The 19,033-nt window shown below is 35.8% G+C and overlaps 3 protein-coding genes across 8 annotated transcripts in view; 1 reads left to right on the top strand and 2 right to left on the bottom strand.

Moving 5' to 3' along the window:
- The window catches only part of LOC121320577 (nucleoside diphosphate kinase 7-like), a 62,201-nt gene extending 61,430 nt beyond the window's left edge, over positions 1–771 (bottom strand). For both annotated transcript variants that reach the window (XM_041259028.1, XM_041259029.1), the window contains exon 1: positions 683–771. In XM_041259028.1, the coding sequence (XP_041114962.1) occupies positions 683–685 (3 nt within the window). In that variant the 5' untranslated portion in view covers positions 686–771. The remainder of the gene's footprint in view (positions 1–682) is intronic.
- A 231-nt stretch (positions 772–1,002) lies between these two features.
- On the top strand, positions 1,003–7,111 carry LOC121320576 (golgin-45-like). 2 transcript variants are annotated; one of them, XM_041259027.1, is made up of 7 exons: positions 1,003–1,078; positions 3,088–3,174; positions 3,539–3,978; positions 4,640–4,839; positions 5,383–5,511; positions 5,608–5,827; positions 6,096–7,111. In XM_041259027.1, the coding sequence occupies exons 2-7, from the start codon at positions 3,150–3,152 to the stop codon at positions 6,279–6,281; spliced, it is 1,200 nt and encodes a 399-aa protein (XP_041114961.1). In that variant the 5' UTR covers positions 1,003–1,078; positions 3,088–3,149; the 3' UTR covers positions 6,282–7,111. The 2 variants fall into 2 exon arrangements, with proteins under 2 accessions (XP_041114961.1, XP_041114960.1); XM_041259026.1 differs by lacking the exon at positions 1,003–1,078 and having other exon boundaries at positions 2,912–3,174.
- A 1,243-nt stretch (positions 7,112–8,354) lies between these two features.
- Positions 8,355–17,950, bottom strand: LOC121320766 (coiled-coil domain-containing protein 181-like). Of its 4 annotated transcripts, XM_041259382.1 has the most exons (7): positions 17,732–17,950; positions 16,435–16,489; positions 13,710–13,838; positions 12,227–13,168; positions 11,437–11,583; positions 10,676–10,833; positions 8,355–9,509 (listed from the first exon to the last, which is right to left on the bottom strand). In XM_041259382.1, exons 3-7 carry the CDS (start codon positions 13,812–13,814, stop codon positions 9,338–9,340), a joined length of 1,524 nt encoding a protein of 507 aa, XP_041115316.1. In that variant the 5' UTR covers positions 13,815–13,838; positions 16,435–16,489; positions 17,732–17,950; the 3' UTR covers positions 8,355–9,337. The 4 variants fall into 4 exon arrangements, with proteins under 4 accessions (XP_041115316.1, XP_041115315.1, XP_041115318.1 ...); XM_041259381.1 differs by lacking the exon at positions 16,435–16,489; XM_041259384.1 differs by lacking the exon at positions 16,435–16,489 and having other exon boundaries at positions 10,676–10,830.
- Between the last annotated feature and the right edge of the window lie 1,083 nt (positions 17,951–19,033).

Below are 19,033 nucleotides of genomic sequence, written 5' to 3'. Positions count from 1 at the left end.
AGTTCATACATGAAAATAAATCAGTGTGACATACAGAAAGGCAGTCTGACAGACAACCCAGATTATATACAGTAAGTGCTATAGAATGTCCAGAACAAGTTTAATTAAAATGTAAGTATGACATGAGACAGGCAGACACACAGACAGGCAGCTTATAATATTTTATTTTTCCTTATACTTTTATTCTGATTGTGGTCAGTGCCACAGGCTTTGAAAACATACCTCCTAATAAACAATTTGCAAGTGTTTACAACAAACATGTCTAAGAACTTAAATTGTCACTAGTCTCCACTGACAAGGTGGCAGTATTTAAAAGTATTACTGCACAATGCTGTAACTACGCTGTGTCTAACCACACTGAACTTCCCAAATCTGAGGACACAAGCATCTTAGGCTGATTTTTAATTGGTACTGCACATAACCCAGATAAACTTAAACTTGGTGTTTTACAGACAATAACACCTATCATATACCGAAGTTTACAGTTAGTATGGATACCTTTATTACTGACTTTTCATAAACTAATATTTCCCGAATAAAAGTTTGTTTTAAGAATGGTGTTGCTACAAACCATGTTTCGTCAAAATAAAATATCTGCTTAAGAAGATACGCATTTATAAAGAATAAGATACTATACAGTTGACACTTTAAAATAAAAACAAAAACATTTGCCACTGCTCACCATGCTGTCGTTCCGCGTTGCTCCCAGAGCAGGATTCAGTTGTTATGTATTCCTGCGTTTGATCAGCTTGCACTTGCATCTGCGCTGGGTTCATCCCCCTAGCAACCACAAAACGGATGCCAACGGATGCGGAATCCAAATTTGAAAATTCAATAAAAAAGATTTCCATTAATTTTTCCACATTAAAGCTTTTTTTTCTCATATTTTATTATTTATGTGTTTCTTTTAATTAAATAAATAATCGATGTTATCATTTAATATAATTCACGTGAAACCTGTGTAGCCGTGTCAAAGTTTACATCACAGGAAAGGGTTGTATGGTTTCCTTTGCGTCATATAACGGGGAATTCTGTAGTTCTTTGTGCGCCTACATAGTTAAAATTGAATGAGTTTTGGGTAAGTACATTTCTGTCTGCTTTTGTGTTTGCGTAAAACTTTCATACAAATCATCTTTCAACATGTTTTAAAAAAAATGTTGTAGGAGATCCTGGATTATTCGAATAACAGTTCTGTGTTGTTGTTGTCGTGTTTGTTTATTAACAACGAAACCAGACTACGTGGATCGTTTGTTTCCTTTTTATGATTTGTTGCTGACCACTTTTAGCGCAGACAATTACTAAAATTGTAGTGTAAAATTTGGCTTGTGTGTGACATGTAAATACTGCATTTTAACTCTTTTTGACAAAACAGATCTAAAAACATCTGGAGTATTAATATACAGCGATAAAACAACATCAGATCAGAAGAGAACGGAATAGGTTTGTTTAAATGTGAAAAAAGAATACATTTTATAAATGTTTGTATTTGTGTAAATAAATTAGTGCATTTCAGTACCGAGGTAATTGCAGCCGCACAGCAGTACTATTTATTGGTGCCAAGAACGGATTCCACAGGATAATTAACAAAACAAATAAAAACATCTTGTTATATATATATATATATATATATATATATATATATATATATATATATATATATATATATATATATATATACACACACACACACACACACACACCACGTGGTGCAATGCAGACTATTGTTCTAGGGTTAGTGTGTGTGCGCGCGCAGAGGAATAGCTGTATACCGATACTGCAAGAATTTCAATGACCATGAAAAACGTAAAATTTAAAACGTTCATTTTGATTCATTAGATTAACAACAAAAATAATGCATATGCATAACTCGGTAATAGATAAGGCGTCTGACAATCCGTTTGACCTGCAATGCCATATTTAGTGTAGAGTAAAAATATGGTTGTGTACATAGAAATTGGTTGGTTTCCTGAAACTAACAGTGAACGAAAGTAGGTTAGTTTTCAGGGTGTGATTAGTGATGAAGTACTGTATGTATCATAACAGTAATGGGAGGGAGACAAAATGATTTGCTGCTGCAAAGGAAGTACTAACTGGAAGAATCTCTCCAGTTTCACTCCACCACACTAGGCATGTACATTCTCATATTAATGAAGTCCATGTCCACATACGTTGTGAATCAGTTTACCCATAGTGGAAAATCCGGACTGTAGTCTTTGCATCCATTTAAAGGAGAAGAGGAAGTCTGTATATTTTATTTGACACCAGATAGCAGCACAGCAGTTGAAGTATTGTATTGTGAAATTGTAGCAAGTTGGTCCTGCTGTTGATATCATGTTGCGTTCTACATGTGATATTTTCACTGGAACAAGTGGATCTGATCTTTTTACATAATCTTGTTGTAGTTAACAATATGTCATGTATCCGCTCGTCACATATCCTCCCTAACCGTTTATCCGCCATGATCAACCTCTTGAGCAACATTAGTTTATTATTGGACAGAGAAGATTACTTCCGAGATTGTATATCCTACTAAAGTTGTCGTACACTGTGTTGAATGTACTCCGTGTGCTACCATTGCTGGTATGGTCACGTGCGCTGTTTAGTGTGTTGATATGTAAATAAATCCTCAACTTCAACCTCTGTCTCAATCTCCTGCCTGGCACTGGGCAGCGAATGAACGCACCCACATGGCAGGTGGCTACTCTGTCAGGGGCATTAATACCCTGTACCTTTCTAAACAAGGGATGTAGGGGAGCTCCCTAATAGCTGAATCTCAAAATGATAACTGTGTGAAATATAGTAATTCTTACAGTTGTGTACAATGGTATTTAAAACAGGATTAATTCATCCGACTTTTTACATATCTGCCCATACTCTGGTCTCACCGCAGTCAGATATGTGACAGATTACTGATTTTTTAAAAATTTATTTTTTTTATTTAATATGATTATATAATCGTATTTTTTGTATTCTCTGTACCTACTTGCCCAACATGAACTGTTGAATTGAATTTTAATGCTGAAAAGGGTAATTCGTTTAAATGTTTAATTAACAGACAAGTATGTAAAATGTTTCTTTTTTTTGCAGTTGAAATTTATAAACATACACAATTCAATTTTCTTTTACCTTTTCGGTGAGGACACTACAAAATGACGTCAGTCCAACAAGTAAAAGGTAAGAAAAGTTATCAGAAAAAAAATGGTAGCTGGTTAAACATATTGTAAATAATTGTTTCAATGAAAGAGGAAGACACACTGCAGAAGAAAATAGTCATTTGTCTTATGTTAAGATGTGGTGAGCTATTCCATGCCCTATGAAGTTGATGATCATGGGAAATTATCAAGAAATTAACTTATAGCAGCATTTAGTACTCAAAGGACAACTGTACAGAAAAAAAGCAAAATCATATTAAGAAAGGTCAACAAAAATGCTAATATTGTAATGGGATCTCAGACTTACTACACTGACTGCTAGATCTTCTGGTTTTTGCTCACAAAGAAAACTGCAAGCAGTGTGATTATTTGTTTTCTCACTTCAGCTCCGGCCACAGTCCCAGTGCGTGGTCCTGGTGACGGCATGGAGACAGATGAGCCGTCAAAATCTCTGGAGGTCATCACTGAGCTCCCCTGCAAAAGCAGCCCCATCCAGCTTGGCGCAAGGACAAAGCCAGCCCCACCTCAGAATCCTGGAGTCCTTCATCTGGGTAGAATTCAAAAAGATTTGTCCATTGAGCTGGAAGCCATCCGTATTGTGGTTCCTCGAGCGGCCATCTCTCATGCTATCCCTTCAAAGGGCTCTAGGTTGACTGAACTGGCAGGGCATCAAAAAATTGAGCCTGTTGTCCAGTCAGAAGCAGCGATAGACTCTCGATGGGAAGCACAGGAACTGAAAGCCACCCTGGACAAGCTGCAGAACTCGGAGAGGAGGCTGCTGCAAGATAAGGAGGGCCTTTCAAACCAGCTCCGAGTTCAGACAGAGGTGAGATGACTCTAATGAGGAACATATTACTACAGTGACTGAAAGCAGAATTCAACCCCCCTGCTGGTGTGTAGTATTTGGGGAATGAGATGTTTGTCAGTTTTTACCCCACTCGTTCAGTTTCTTACTAAATGTCTTTTTACCCTAACTATATAATTATATAAATAGGCCTAGATGTAGATTTCTTTAGTGATTAAGCCTACTTGTTACCCATTCAGAACTGGGTAGAGTATTTTCATTTTGCCCAAAAAATGAAGGTTTTTACAATGAAGGCACCAAGACATGTACAACGTTCAATGTGATTCCAGAAACCCATTGCCTTCTACTTGGCCGGTTTAATTAACTAATTTAGTGCCTGGTTCGAGCAAGTATCTGGACTGGAATGGGAACCCACTGCTCTTATCTAGGTCTAATAAGTTTGTGTATCAGCCAATAAAAATGAAACCTTTTGTGGAAGTTGTTTTACAATGCACTGTCAGTCTTGAATCTTAGATGCTCATATAACATGTCAGATGGTGCCATTCCCCCTACACTAATCCCTTAAGGATGCTTTATTTTTCTTTACACAAAACACCCATATTTTATAGTGAATAAATAGACACTTGTGAAGAAAAAAGTTGTGTGTTCTGTAGAACAGCATTTTGAAGTGTTTGTATTACAGGTGAACCGTGAGCTGAAGAAACTGCTGGTGGCCTCAGTGGGCGATGACCTGCAATACCATTTTGAGCGTCTGGCACGTGAGAAAAACCAACTTATCCTGGAAAACGAAACTCTCGGCCGTAACCTGACTCAGATATCTGAGCAACTTGAACGCATGACCATTCAGTGTGATGTGTGGCGGAGCAAGTTCCTGGCCAGCAGGTGACTACATACTGTTCTTGCTAAACAGACATTTTCATTAGCCTTGCTATCGTGTCACTTCTTCCCTTTATAATTGTCCAGATTTACTTTTTATGTGTTTAAATACATACGTTTGATTCAGGTGACAAACGCTTCAACTTTGGAACACAGCAAATGAAACATGGAAAGGGGGGCAAGGGCAATTTTTAAAAGCAAACAAGAACTATCGCTAGCTCATAAAAATATTACTACAATGATACTACAATGTTCTCCTTGCTACGTACAGTACAAGACATCATGTAGCATTTTAAAGCATCTTGCAAAGTTAAATTCAGTTTTCCAACAAAGCCAGAATGCATTTTCTTTTTTTCTTTCTTCAAAAAATGGGCCATTCCATGAAATTGTATCGTTTGTCACATTTGGATAGGTCATTGATATTAAAAGGCTGGGAATACCAAGTACAATTTTCTAGGCCCAAATGGACTTTAAAATCGTTTTTAAAATGATCTGTCCGTATTATAGAGCATTAGACTTTAACATTGGTTGGGGATCTTTGTCTTTCAGAGTGATGGCTGAGGAGCTGACCAGTGCCAGGACAGCACTGCAGCGCCAAACCAGGGAAGCTCAGGGAGTGATACAGGACCTTCTTAGCGAACGGGGAGAGTTCTCCAGAGACATGTCTGAGACTCACAGGTAGACATGCACATCTCCAGAGGCCTGTGTTGATTTATTGTAGGTTATGGATAAACTGTTTTTAAAGTAGCTCTTGTCCCTTTTTTAAATTCACAGGTCACTAGAGCAGCTTTTGGTTTATTTGCAATGGGGCAGGCAGCAGACCTATTACCCCAGTGCACAACCTCTCACCACTGGCGAGCTTGCTGCGGCCAATCAGAAGTTAGCTAAGGCAGTGAACTCGCACCTCCTTGGCAATTTAGACACAAGTAACAACCAGAAAACATCCCCACCAACTGCAATTTGCAATACTCCAACTGAAAAAATGGCAGAAAAGGTATGATTGTTTACACTTGAAGCATTCACACAGTGTTTTATTTAGTATTCTAAATAAAAAAAAAAAAGTTGACATGGTAGTCATTAGTCTCCAACTCCTGTAAAGTAGAATTAGCATATAAATGTCAGGAAGACTGGAAAATGTTCTGCTCTGGGTTTTTGTTATTATAGCTGTAAATTAACAGCAGTAATTCTTTTATTTATTTATTTTAAACAGATGTGACCAATCCAGATAAAACCAATGAAATGTCTCCTGTGTTTTTGCCCAGGTATTAAGAATCTTGGATCCTGTTTTATGTACCGAAGATCCATCTGAAGTTTCATTTTCTGAACCCTTAACTACACCGTTCGCCTCTACCAAGAAAAGTATTTGTCGGTTTCATCCCTACACAAGATACGAAAACATTACCTTCAATTGTTGTAATCACTGCAATGGGGAGCTAATAGTGCTCTAAACTCTGTGCTAGGCAGTACTTTCAGTATTGCATTAAACTCAAAGGTCCACAATCTTTTTAGCAGGTGCTATACAATTTTTAATTATTCTATTTTCTTAAACTTAAATGGAATATTAATAGGTCTGATGGTGTAATAAAAAATCTTTACCGTCATTGTTGTAAGTTTTTTGTTTTTTGAATGCAGTTTGAACATTATTTAGAGGGGTCAAAGCAGGACCAAAACAGTAAGTGATGCAGTGTTCATTTTCAACTTCAATCACATCTTTATTTGTTGAAGCTGAACTTGTTTAATACTCCACATTTGTATTGTCTAGGAAATTGATAAAGTTAAAAAGCATTTCCCAAGTATTACTAAAACATGTTTTTGTTTAATATCCTATTGCATTGAGGAGTGTATTTTTATGGTGGTAATCATCAAAAACAGAAACTGAATTTATAGTAGCGAATGTATTTTGCAGCTGCTAGATACAGGTGCAGAGCAGAAATTTAAAATGGAAACAATGTTGTGAAACTGTGATTTATCAGACCTTTTCCAACAGCATAGAGCTTTGCAGGAAGCAGAATTCAGTGTGGTTTTTCCGTATGTTAACAGACTAGGTACAGACATACCAGCATAGTGTAAGAACAGTGTTATGAGACATGGAATCTGATGTGTTCAGGTGTAATCAGGAATTGTATTTTTATGCTTTCTTTTTCCAAAGGTTAATATTGTATATGTCTGATGCTTTTAGAAGAGACGGGTGTAACCCAGTGGTGCATCATTGATGTTTTTATTATGAAAATAAGATGAGCAATAAAAACAAGTATTTATGTAAATGTTATTTGTCATTTTCTCATCTCTATCACACACAATTAAGTGGCTTTTATTAAGTATTAAGGGCAGTGAACTAGTTAATCGGTGAACAAATTTAAATAATCCGACCTATACCAATGTTTTGAAGCATAAAACTTACTTTAGGTTCCTTTATGCTTTTTATTATAAATAATGAACATTAAAAAGCTTTAGTGTTACATTACAATAATAATAATAATTGGTGCATTATTATTGCTATTAATAATGCTCAATTACAAAATAAAATACAATATAACTAGAACTTTTTTTATTTAATTTTTCGTGCTTATTTTTAGCTATTTGAGTTGTATGTAAATCTTTTTTGTTGAGGCTTTCGCTTTTTATATACTGTAGGAAATTATTTTCGGTTAGTTTAGTGTTTTTTTTCTATCACTATGTCTAGTAACTCGACAGTAGTACACTTTTTTCAATTGTACCTTATTTCCTTTGTGTCTTCCACAACAAAGTCCTTATGATCACTGACATATTCTGGGGTTTTTGTGTGTTTATGCATTGTTTTCCATTTCGCCAAAATTTGCAATTCTGTTTTAAATTCCATGAGCGTGTAAATACTCCCTATCGAACTGGAATATAGTTTAATCTTGCGAGCAAGAACAATCCTTTGTTTCATTTGGAATTGTAATCTCATTTTAAATCTTGAGTGCACAATCCTCCAATAGAAATTTAGGAATTGGCTGCCACTTAGTAGTTGGGGTGGGTTTAAATATTCAGACTGAGAATCAATGCGAGATACAAGTCAGGAAGGAGGAACATTGCCCAACTGCACAGCATTTTTTTTTTTTTTTTTCCACACTGTTTTATTGTTTCTGTTGAAAAAGGAAATTGGAACCCTAAATTTATCCCATACACCCCAAAACTGTATGCCAGTAGCAATGTGTCTCTAATAAATTGCATTTCTTTTTTTTTTTTTTTTTATGCACAAGAGGATACTGAAGTTCAGAAATAAGTGCAACACAGATTACTGTATATATGTACCTTTTAATCATTTTAAAGACTACTTCACTATATGCAAAATAAATATTTGACAATACACACTGTATCTATATCGATCTATCCTATATCTATCTATATATATATATAATATATATATAGATATATATATATCTATATATATATATTATATATATTTTATTTTATATTTAAGTATTTTGTACACATTTTGTTTCATAAAAATATAGCTGCACACTATATTAAAATATTGAAACTATAGTAGTCCCAGCAAAAGTTAAAACCATAAAATGGTACTGGTAGGCTTTATCAGTTTAAAAAATGATATTTAAAATGAATACAAACAGGAAACACATTCCTATGTGTGTAAATTAAGTAAACATTTTATCATGTAAAAATATGCACAGTTACACACGTTTACATCTAGCAAGTGGGCTTGATGCATAATACCAAGGTACTACTGAATTTAAATAATTTCTTGGTTAGTAAAAGCTTAGCATACTTCAAAAGAACCCTTATTAAAAAGTTTCAAAATGCCTTGAACAGTAAATTTACACAGGTTTCATCCATAACAGTTTGTGAGCTTTTTTAATACCTTTAAGACTTCAGCACAAAACTTGGTAGATGCATATTCATGTAATAATACTGAATATTACAAAAAATATATACATTGTTTCATTTGATCACTGCAGGCAAAAAACTAAGCTTAGTAAATCTGTCCCTTTCGATCTGTAATATACATTATCCAATATTAATTGTATTTAAAACACCAACCATGAAGGAAATGAAAATAATGCAATCATGATTTGAACACATTTCCCAAAGGACTGGTAGGCCTACAGCAGGTAGCCCTATTTCACTCCAAATAAAATCCAATATTTATAAACAGATACATATTGTAATGTTATAAATAATTTCATTTAAAAGTCTTGTGTAGCTTTATATAATAACAGCACCTTGCTAAAATGTAAAAAGAAAAAAGAGCTGCTTCATGACCTGCATTACTTACCTATGGTGCTATTCAATTAAACTTACTATTCAATTAGACTACAAGATAAAAACAAGAAACTCTTGCAAACGCTTCTTCATTGAAAACATGCATATCACCAACCTGGACAATTTGAATGAATGTTACTACAGAGCATGGAAATACAGCAGGTCATAAGGAGGCTCTATTTTCTTTATTGAATTTCCTCTGCCTCTAGACCACCTTTATGAGGTATTGTAGCTGTGGCTTGACTACTGAAGGACAACCTCAAAACCGGTAGCCGTAGTTGTCTACAAACTTGAATGCTTTGGCCTCACTGATAGTGTAGAGTAAATCTTTCATCCGTCTGGCTCTCCTAGCCTCTATCACCAGTCTCCTGGAGCGTTCCTTTGCTGCCTGCTTTTCTGCATGTTTTTCTGCTTTTTTCCTTCTCAGCCACCTGCATATACAGTAAACAATTGTGCGTTAGTTAATGGGAAGGTCAATGCTAAACTGTATTCTTATTTTTCCTCTTCACCTGCTGTGACCTTTCACTCCCAAATGAGTCTATTATATATAGATAGAGAGCCAATCCAGAGCAGAGGTAGGAGTGACCAGTGTGACAGTCTGACATAGTGGAGCTGATATTGGGCTTTTCAAGGCTTGTCCTTCAGTTTCTGCATGTGCTCAACTCTGTAAATAATTGTATTTTAATTTGAAAAAACTGTATAATTTTCTAAAGATATTTTTGTGTTTTTTCAAAGAACAGCTATTTTTTGTGTGTCTTTGGGCGTTTTTTTTTCTTGTGCTGCAGTCTCTTCAGTTTAGTTGTAGTTAAACCACAGTAATATAATCCTTATCACTGAGGCATATTTCATGGGAGTTTTTTTTTTTTTTTTTTTAATTTTCCTTATTTTATTTGAGATCAGACATACAGTTTAATTTTGTACTGGTACAGGTATACACAAGACAGCACTTAAGCTTGTGCTTGTAAAATAACTAATAACTCCTCTTTTAATTGACTATGGTCACACTCAATATTGTCTGTTTTGCATTAGCTTTTAAGAAGACATTTTTTATGGCAAACATGTTGTTTGCGATGGATTTTTTCCCCACACGTTGACATTGAATATCACTTTCCAAAAAACGTCTGTGTTTTTGTCAATTTTTGAGGTGGCAGATTCAATAAGCAGCCATTAGCTTAATAATAATAAAAAAAAAATATTTCTTTGTACACAAGCACCTCTCCATCACAATAAATCCATAAAATCCCCAAATAATCTGGTTTCTGAGAGAAAATCAGGGCCAGAGATGCATTTAACTACTTCCAGTGATGTCATCCGAGTAAGTACGAGTATTTGAACATATTGGTTACTTAAGTATGAGTGTTGGGCTCTCTGCACACCCCTTGTCTTAACCACTATTTAAAAGAGACAGGCTCGTCTGCATTCGTGGTTATAGAGGTTTTAACCTCATCTCGCCTCACTAACAGAGGACACAATCCGTAATATATGTGCATCACACAACACTGTCTGTTACAAAAGCATCATGCATCTCTCAACCTTAGCCATTGTGAAATGTATAATTCATTAAGAAACATATAGATACCCAGGAACGGGAACTTACAATTTAAAGGCTTTTTCACATTCCTCTCTTTCATGAACGTAATAGCTACTTTCCTCTTCTTGTCTTCTCATTTCTTCGATCTGTCTATCTCTTAACTGTTGCTCATGTTTCCGCTTCAACCACTGTTTGAAAGCCTCTTCGGCATCTGGGGATTCCTGCTGTGAGAAGACACCAGAGCACTGAAATTAAAAATAAACCTTAGAATTTGACTAAAAAGAGTTTCTTTTAGAAGTACTACCTATTCATTTATTTATTTTTTAAATGATGGTACTAAAAGCTTCATGGTAGCCTGACCTAGCCTGTGTTGTTCAACCATTTCGTATTGCTGTAATGTATACTACGGGTTTATCTGGAGTCAAATGTTACAAAGAACAAATCTGAGCAGTGTTTCAATGACAGTTCTCACCAATATATCCTCACCCAAGTATCAACATCTTGTAACAATCTTGGAATAATATTTTCAGCGAAAGAAAATGTTAATATGTTTGCATTCTCATACTGGTATTAATAATGAGGTTTTCTGAAAACATTCGCTTTCTGTTAGTTATAAGAAATATCAGTGCATCCATTAGAACTAACCAATCAATTATAGATGTCTATTGGACAAAAAAATATTAATTTAACGGAACCTTCATCTATAGTGAATGGAAATGTATTTTCTTTACAGGCGTGAATGATTACAGTCAAGATTACCAGCCTGATGCTTGTTACTCTACAGGAAGGGATTGGTTTTATATTTCTGTCCAACTGTCTCGGTTTACCGTGTTGTTCATTCTTTCCATTTCCCTTGCCCTGTGGATTCGCCTTTCCTCCTGCAGTTGATCCTTCTTCTTCATCATCCAGGCGTGGAAGGCATTCTCGTTATCTTGTCGTTTTTGCTCTTCTTCCTCTCTCTTCCTGGCTTCCTCCTAGACAGCAATTCACATTTGTTTTGTTCTGTTTCGGGGGGGGGGGGGGGGGGTGGTTGGGTGTCTAAACATAATGTTTTAAAACAGATTGAAGTGACACTTAATTTTCTTAGAATACTATATAGTCCCTTACCTGCATTTTTGGCTATTTTCAGATTTAAAAAAAAAAGTTCAAAGGACGAACCTGAATCTCTGATAATCAGGGAGGTATGAAGAGGCTAATGGGCACTTTCCCCTTACTTGCATTAACATGTCTTTGAAACAGTAACATTTTTAACCAAAAAAGGCAAAAGTGATACTTCCTGTTAAAAAAAATCAGGAGCATTCTGTTACTTGTTAGACACCCTTTGCAACATTAATTTTTAGCAAATCAAAATGTGCACTGCTAATAGTCGTTGGAACAACCCAGTTCTTGTGCTCAACTAAAGTGGATTCAAAGACTGTACTGAATAGTGTGTACAGGGAAAAACATAAGATAAGAAATAAGATAATCTAATAAAACTTTTTTTAAGGCTACCCTGTCTAATTGAAAGGTTTAGAGACACGTTTAAATAACCTTTTCTAATTCTTCTCGTTTTCTCTTTGTTTATTGTGTGACTTTCTAATTTCCAGCTGAAAAGTTTAATTTGGCAAAACAACTCACCTCTCTTCTAAGCCTTTCCCTTTTCTGTTCAAGTTTAAGCCGCATCTCTTTTTGTTCGGGAGTCTGGGCATAGGTAGTGTGTCCGGAGCAAATGTTTGCAGACTGGACCCTTCGAGCCTTCGTTATCCTTTTGCCAGTGTTTCTCTGTACGTGACCTGCTGAACTGGAGCGGCCCTTAGGAGCAGAGGGGGGCCTGGGCACATGAACAAACTCTCCAGCAGAAGAAGAGAATGTTGAAGCAGAGTTGAGTCTAGAGGAGAGGCCTTGCACAGGGCAGGATTCACTGTGGCGAGATGAAGCCCTTGGAGAACTCTGTTTCTGCTCAGCCTCACTAGCAGCGCAAGGTATTGGAGGCAACAGACCCTGGCTTTCAAGGTCATTTATGCTAACCAGTTCAAACTTCCCATCTTTCTCTATCAGCACTTTACCTTCCTTTGAATGATCCTTTCCCATGTTTTCAGGAAAGGTTTGACCCTTCTGTGGAGAGATCTGCAAATCAGACAATTGCCCTGCGACCTCTCCATCATTATCATTCTCCCCTTCAGAATAAGCCAGCGGTGGTGCCACAAAATCAACCAGGCTGTCTTTAAATTTCAGTCTGCGCTCCCGATTTTCATTGACTGGGTCTTCATCCTCAAGCTGCCGGTTGGCTTGCTCTATCTTCTCCATGATATACTTCTTGGCTTCTTCGTCCATCTCATCATCGACTTCCTCTGGTTTTATCAGCTGATAAGAACTCTCACTGTCTGTATCCGAGATGGGCTCAGGTGGCTCGATTTCAGGCGGTGGCTCCTCACCACTGGGGGATTTCAGATCTGAGTTTTTATCACAAACACTCTTTGAATGGTCTTGCTGTTCCTTTTCTACGGTCTTCTTTTTAACTGCCTCCTCCTCCAGTTCTCTGTCAATCTGAGCTTCAATATCACTCTCATCCTCTAGGTCCTGGAAAGAAATGAATGAGAGTGAAACCAGTTCAGCCCAGAAACACAGACTTAGTAGTGAAGCAGATTAAAATGTAATGGTTCTTATTAATTCAAGTGTAAAATAAAATTGTATACAATAATTTCTGTGGGAAAATGTATATATTACAGTCCTATTGTTGAATGCCTGTTGAGTAAACATCTTCATAGCCATAAAACAGAATACATTTGTATGTATGAAAATGTTATATTTATATAACATAGATCAGTTTTTTCATCAAATACAGGACATGTTCAGAATATATGAATAATTCAAAGAACCTGTTGTATGCACTTGGAATTTAATATTCCACCAATATTTTAAATGTACTTGCACCATTGGTAGTTGCAATGGAAAGCAGTTTACAAACTGTTTTACAAAACAAGAATGGTTTAACAGGAGAGAATTGATGTTGTCTTCTAATGTATTAATTATACATTAACACATCAAGGACACACCCTATTAACCTGTATGTAAATGTACTAGAACCTACTGTTACATAAAATCCAATTAAATTACATACCTCACTTGCTTTGCCCTCTTCGTTTATTAACCAGTCGAGGTCTTTCTCAAAGTCATCTTCGTATTCCTCCTGTGATGTGTTGCTAATCTCTTCCTTTGGATTCATTCTTCACTTTGAAGTAGTTTACCCCTAATTACCAAGAGAGCAGTCACATTGTTATTGTTGTTAAAAATAACCCGGCACCATTGACTAATTGTCTCAGGAGTTAATTGGCATTTCAAATCAATGATGCACAAAATAAAATAAGCTGATGCAACACGATGGGGACTGTGTGAAAACATTAATAAAGTGGATGTAATACTTTGTTCCTGCATTTGCTCAATGCAGTAATTCCATTATTTTAACAAACCCATAAAAGTTAAAGAAAATCTAAGAACACAGATCCCGACAGACATGTGGCCTTCAATCCTGAACAACTACAACGTCGTACTCTAGGAGAAATATATTTGTAATGGTATGTGCATTGACTGACTCTTACAGAGCCTACCAAACTTACTTACATCAGCCTAAAGCAAATAAGTATGACCGGACCACTAGAACATTTACTGATATAAAAGCTACTGTATTTCTTTTAACATTTATGCTTTTTAAAGTATAGAAAGATAAGCCAGTAAACAAATGTAGGCACTTACAATGGAAGCATAACCAGGAGATGTTTTAAAAGAGAATCACGACCAAGCTGTTGTAATAGAAAATATAAGCAGCTCCATTAGAGAGCAAACTGCATGTAGTGTAAACTAATTAATCTCTTAAACCGTATCCAGGCAATGCTCCACGCAAGGCTTCCATGACAATACACAACATACCCGACAGTAGTTATGTACCAGTAAAACAAAAACGTTTTACACATTAGAAACTGCTCAATGAACTGCAGCAAGCCATGTATTCAGCTATTAACGGACAGAAAAAAAAACTGTGCAAACACAATAAGTACATATTCCAAACAAATAAACCCCCCCATAAATTATGTAACATTAGATCCATTGTAGGAATTGCCTGCTTCACTTGAACCATTTATAATAATAAATACCACATCCAGAAACTGTTCAGATAGGGCTTTTCATTTATTTAATCGAGGCAGTTTTTAACAATATCTTTTTTTTTGCTTTTGTTAATATAACTGGTTAAGATCAGGCCTCATATTGAGATTATGAATAAACCAATACAGAAAACACATTTTACAGCTCCCCGGTTAAGAAATGGAACTGCAGATTTTACATCAGTGGTTCTCAAACTGTGGTCCGGAGGCCTTTGGTGTGCTGCAAAGTTTGCCAAGCGGGTACAAAGAAATTTTGGACACTTGTTTTGTATTAGCTTTGGCTACATACTAATGTACAGTACAAAAAACGAATTATTTTACTGTTGTGGCGAGAGTCAAGATACTTACAGACGATATGCATAAGACATCTACTTTTACTGCAATAGTCTCTTTCTGGTTTGTGATTTTTTTCCATTCTTCAATTTTTTGTTGGGGGTCCCCAATTCAAAACTCTTTTTAAAAAGGGGTCCATGAAACAAAAGTGTTTGGTATACTGGTGTTTATCAGCTACAGTAACTGTAAAGGAATCTTCATGTGATGATCACATAATCTTATTAAATTTCAATTTGGTCTCAGTCAGCATTTTGAAACATGTCTGTCTTCACTTCCTCTGTATCACTCACTCAGCATATTGTGATACCATCATTCAACTGTCTCCTATTTCAAGGTTTAGTTTGGGATGAAGCTATTTATTTATTTATACATCCATTTAGCCTATTCATTTTATGCCCACCAAGACCAACACAAGTAAATCTCAGTAACGCAAGCACTAATGTATTAACTTAATATGTGTAATAAGTTCTCTGGTGTATAACACAATACCAACAACAATAACATATTTTAAAATCATTAATATACTGTACATCAAAAATTAAAAATGAAGTAAATCACAGACATGCCACACATGTTTGATTTTGTGAACACAAACAAAATATCCCCATGGCATAGCCTCAAGTAAATACAGGTTCCTGAAAAGTAGCTTTATGCAACAAGGAGAAAATATGGCGGCCAAATGGTAATTTTTAATTGATGTCTGTGAGAATCTTTGACTCAACATCCGAGACCCAAATATCATGCACAGCAGCCATTATGGAAATGTTACCCTACAGGGAATGCGAAAAGATAAAAACTGAAACTCTCCCTAGAGAATCTGAACACTGCGTGTATTGGTAATTGGATTCAAAGTCCAGAAATATAGAGTGTGAGCATGTTAGCCCTATCTTCTGTGAAAGTGCAGTTACAGTAGACAATACCAGGGATGGAACCACCTATTGAGTCAAATAGTTGAGGTAAAAATAGTCAAAAAAAGTCCATTATATGTATAGTAATAGAAACCAATGATCTGAAACCGCACACTTCACAATTACATTCCGTTTAATTCAAACAGCTGCATACCATTAAAAGATTGATATTGCTAGTATACACTTTAAACACATAAAAAACATCCATATGTTGCTGATAATAGCTTGATAGACTATTCAATGCTAGCCCTAAGCTATACAAATTTGCTGGTTTTATAATTATTTTTCGAAACATAATATTCTATCTACTGTGCATTGCCTCAACTGTTGTCCCTAAACACAGGCATTACATAACAGATACCTGCCTTTGTTACAGTATTTGCAGTCAGTGACATGATTTTATAAATGAGCCGCAAGATCAAAAAAGAGATTTAGGCTAACTCACTGCTATTCGTTTTGTGCCTTTACCCATCCTCTTCCACTAAACCTTCTCAATTGCACTGAAAAACAAACAGATATTACAAGCACCGTAAGCATAAACCTGCCACTGCATGCCCATACTTGTACTCCACTTTATGTTATTGCCTATACTGCACTACAAATAAGAATCACTAGGAAATAGTGTCATATACTGATTGCACACTGAGTCACTGAGTGTATAATTGCCACTTAACTACTCATTGGCCAGCTTGGAATCATAAATACAACCTTAAATCATCAAATTCTAAACTGTTGGAATTAGATAAGATGATTAGATAAACACCCTAATTGTTTATAATAATTTAGCAATAACAATGAACAACTGGATGTGATCTGTAACTTTCTGAGTTCAAATTCAACTGAAACAGGAGGTACAGTATTTCACAGTGAATTTATGGTCATATAAACAACATTCCACCACCCAATAAAGATTCCTGAAAATGTGGTTACATGCTATTTTTTCCTAGGATATATATATATATATATTATATATATATATATATATATATATATATATATATATAGTAGTAAGTGTCACAGTTGGATTTGTTGAGCTGTGCAATAAACAGCATACGTATAGTGCCCCATGCAGTATGTACTGTATAGACAGTGGATTGCAGCAGATAAACGATCTACAAAAGATCTTCATTTTTATGTCAATTGATAATTGGTGATATGCACTTCATGGAAAATAATCCCATGATACTGTCCTTGTCTATAGCTCTTTTCTGTACTATTGAACTCGATTATAGGTTGTTTGTGAAAAAAGTAGGCTTATTTCTTTGAACTCAGATTTCAGTTCTCCATGGGCAACACATTATTTTTGGCAGCTTTTCTCGTACTAATTAACACGCACAAAATAACTAATTGGTGTATATCTTCAGGTTTCAAAAGCTACGCCGTTTTTCCCTCTCAAACAAGTTTCAAGCCTAAATCAATGAATCAAATCATGTTCTGCATATTTGTACCACGTGACAACAAAATACAGAATTTTCCAGAGAAGCTATGAGCCAAAAACTTGACACGATATTCATTACAAGGCCGTGGCATGATAAGTAAATTACAATTACCAGTATCAAATTTCGTGGTATATAGTGTTTAAACGTTGCCTCGTTCAATAACCCTAACCCAGTCCACAAGGCCTGGCGTGTTGTCTGCCTTCAGAATTATTTCTCTAAATAATGTCAATAACAGCGTGTAAATAAATGACATACAGTGATAAATACGGTATGCAATGGGATACAGTATTATTATCCTCTTACCGTAGCTAATGGTAATCCTCTTGCTTTGCTTTCAATTCACTAGTGATGTTCCTAGTTTTGCATCGGATGACCGCAAACCAGTTAACACAGGTAAAATTCAACAGTAATGCATTCTTCCAACCTGTCTCTTTTTGTTGTTTTCATCAATTTATCTGTCCCTGATCGAATTAAATATATAACAATCTGTCTACAGACCGTGTACACTGCCTGAAGTGATGCACACACTGTCTGCTCAACTGCGTTTAGCAGCTGTTGTCATGGAGACGGAAACATGTAGCAAAGGGGAGGGACATCTGAAGCCGTGGGGTCTGCGCGTGCGTAGTTTTTTTGGAATTTGTAGAGAAGGAAGGGTTTATTCATCATTGTATTCGTTTGATGATAAATTGTCTGTTTGCTTCAGATTTTCGAGACAGTAGAGAGATGTTTAAAGTTACTTCTATCAGCCTTAACATAAGTAGGCCTGCACGGTACTAACCAACGAAGGTCGAGTTTCAGGACTGTCGTGTTTGTGAAAACTTTACGGTACATATTTATGTTGAAGACCACGGTAAAGCGCTTCGTGTAATATTACTATTATGATCTGTTAGTTGTGAAAATACGGTAGCATGGTAGCTGCTATCTTAGTATTGTGGAACTTTCCAAATAATAAAATATAATAATAATAATAATAATAATAATAATAATAATAATAATAATAATAAATAAATCTGTTTTTAGACCTATAAGCCTGTCTTTCAAATGCAATACGTTCCTCTGAACTGATAAAGAGAGTTAGCGTTATTCACAACTATAACCTGGTTACTTTACCAGGTAATTGAATCAGCGCCAGAGGGCACTGTTTATGCTGCCCAACAGTGGGTAGTGCCCCCTGCACAGGCTAGACATGGGGAAGTTGTATATATTTAATTACCAGCTAGGCTAAAGGTATACCAGTGTACACGCGAGATTTGATTTTTGATATCAGGAAGAATAAGCAGAAAACCACAGCTTATTTCAATTTTAGTCTTTTACATCAGTAATTTGTTTTTCAACATGGTTATCTTATAACCAGTTGCTTGGCTGAGAGAACTTCAATTTAACCTTACACATAAGAAAAATAATGACATTGCCTTTCTTTTTCTATCAGCTGGGCATTACATTTGCATTTGGCATGAAACATGAGCAGTTTTAGAAAGTCTGTCACAAAGGTGAATACATTTAAACCTAAAGATATAAGACAGAAAATGTTCCTTGCAGTATGGAAGTTGCCGTTCACACTGCTCTGACTGCACGCAAGTAATTAACCTACAGTACCCCCCGTCT

The sequence above is a fragment of the Polyodon spathula genome, chromosome 9 (assembly GCF_017654505.1).
Source record: "Polyodon spathula isolate WHYD16114869_AA chromosome 9, ASM1765450v1, whole genome shotgun sequence".
In the NCBI taxonomy this organism is placed as follows: Eukaryota; Metazoa; Chordata; class Actinopteri; order Acipenseriformes; family Polyodontidae; genus Polyodon; species Polyodon spathula.
Note: the sequence above shows the minus strand (reverse complement) of the source record. Positions and strands in the feature narration are given on the sequence as shown.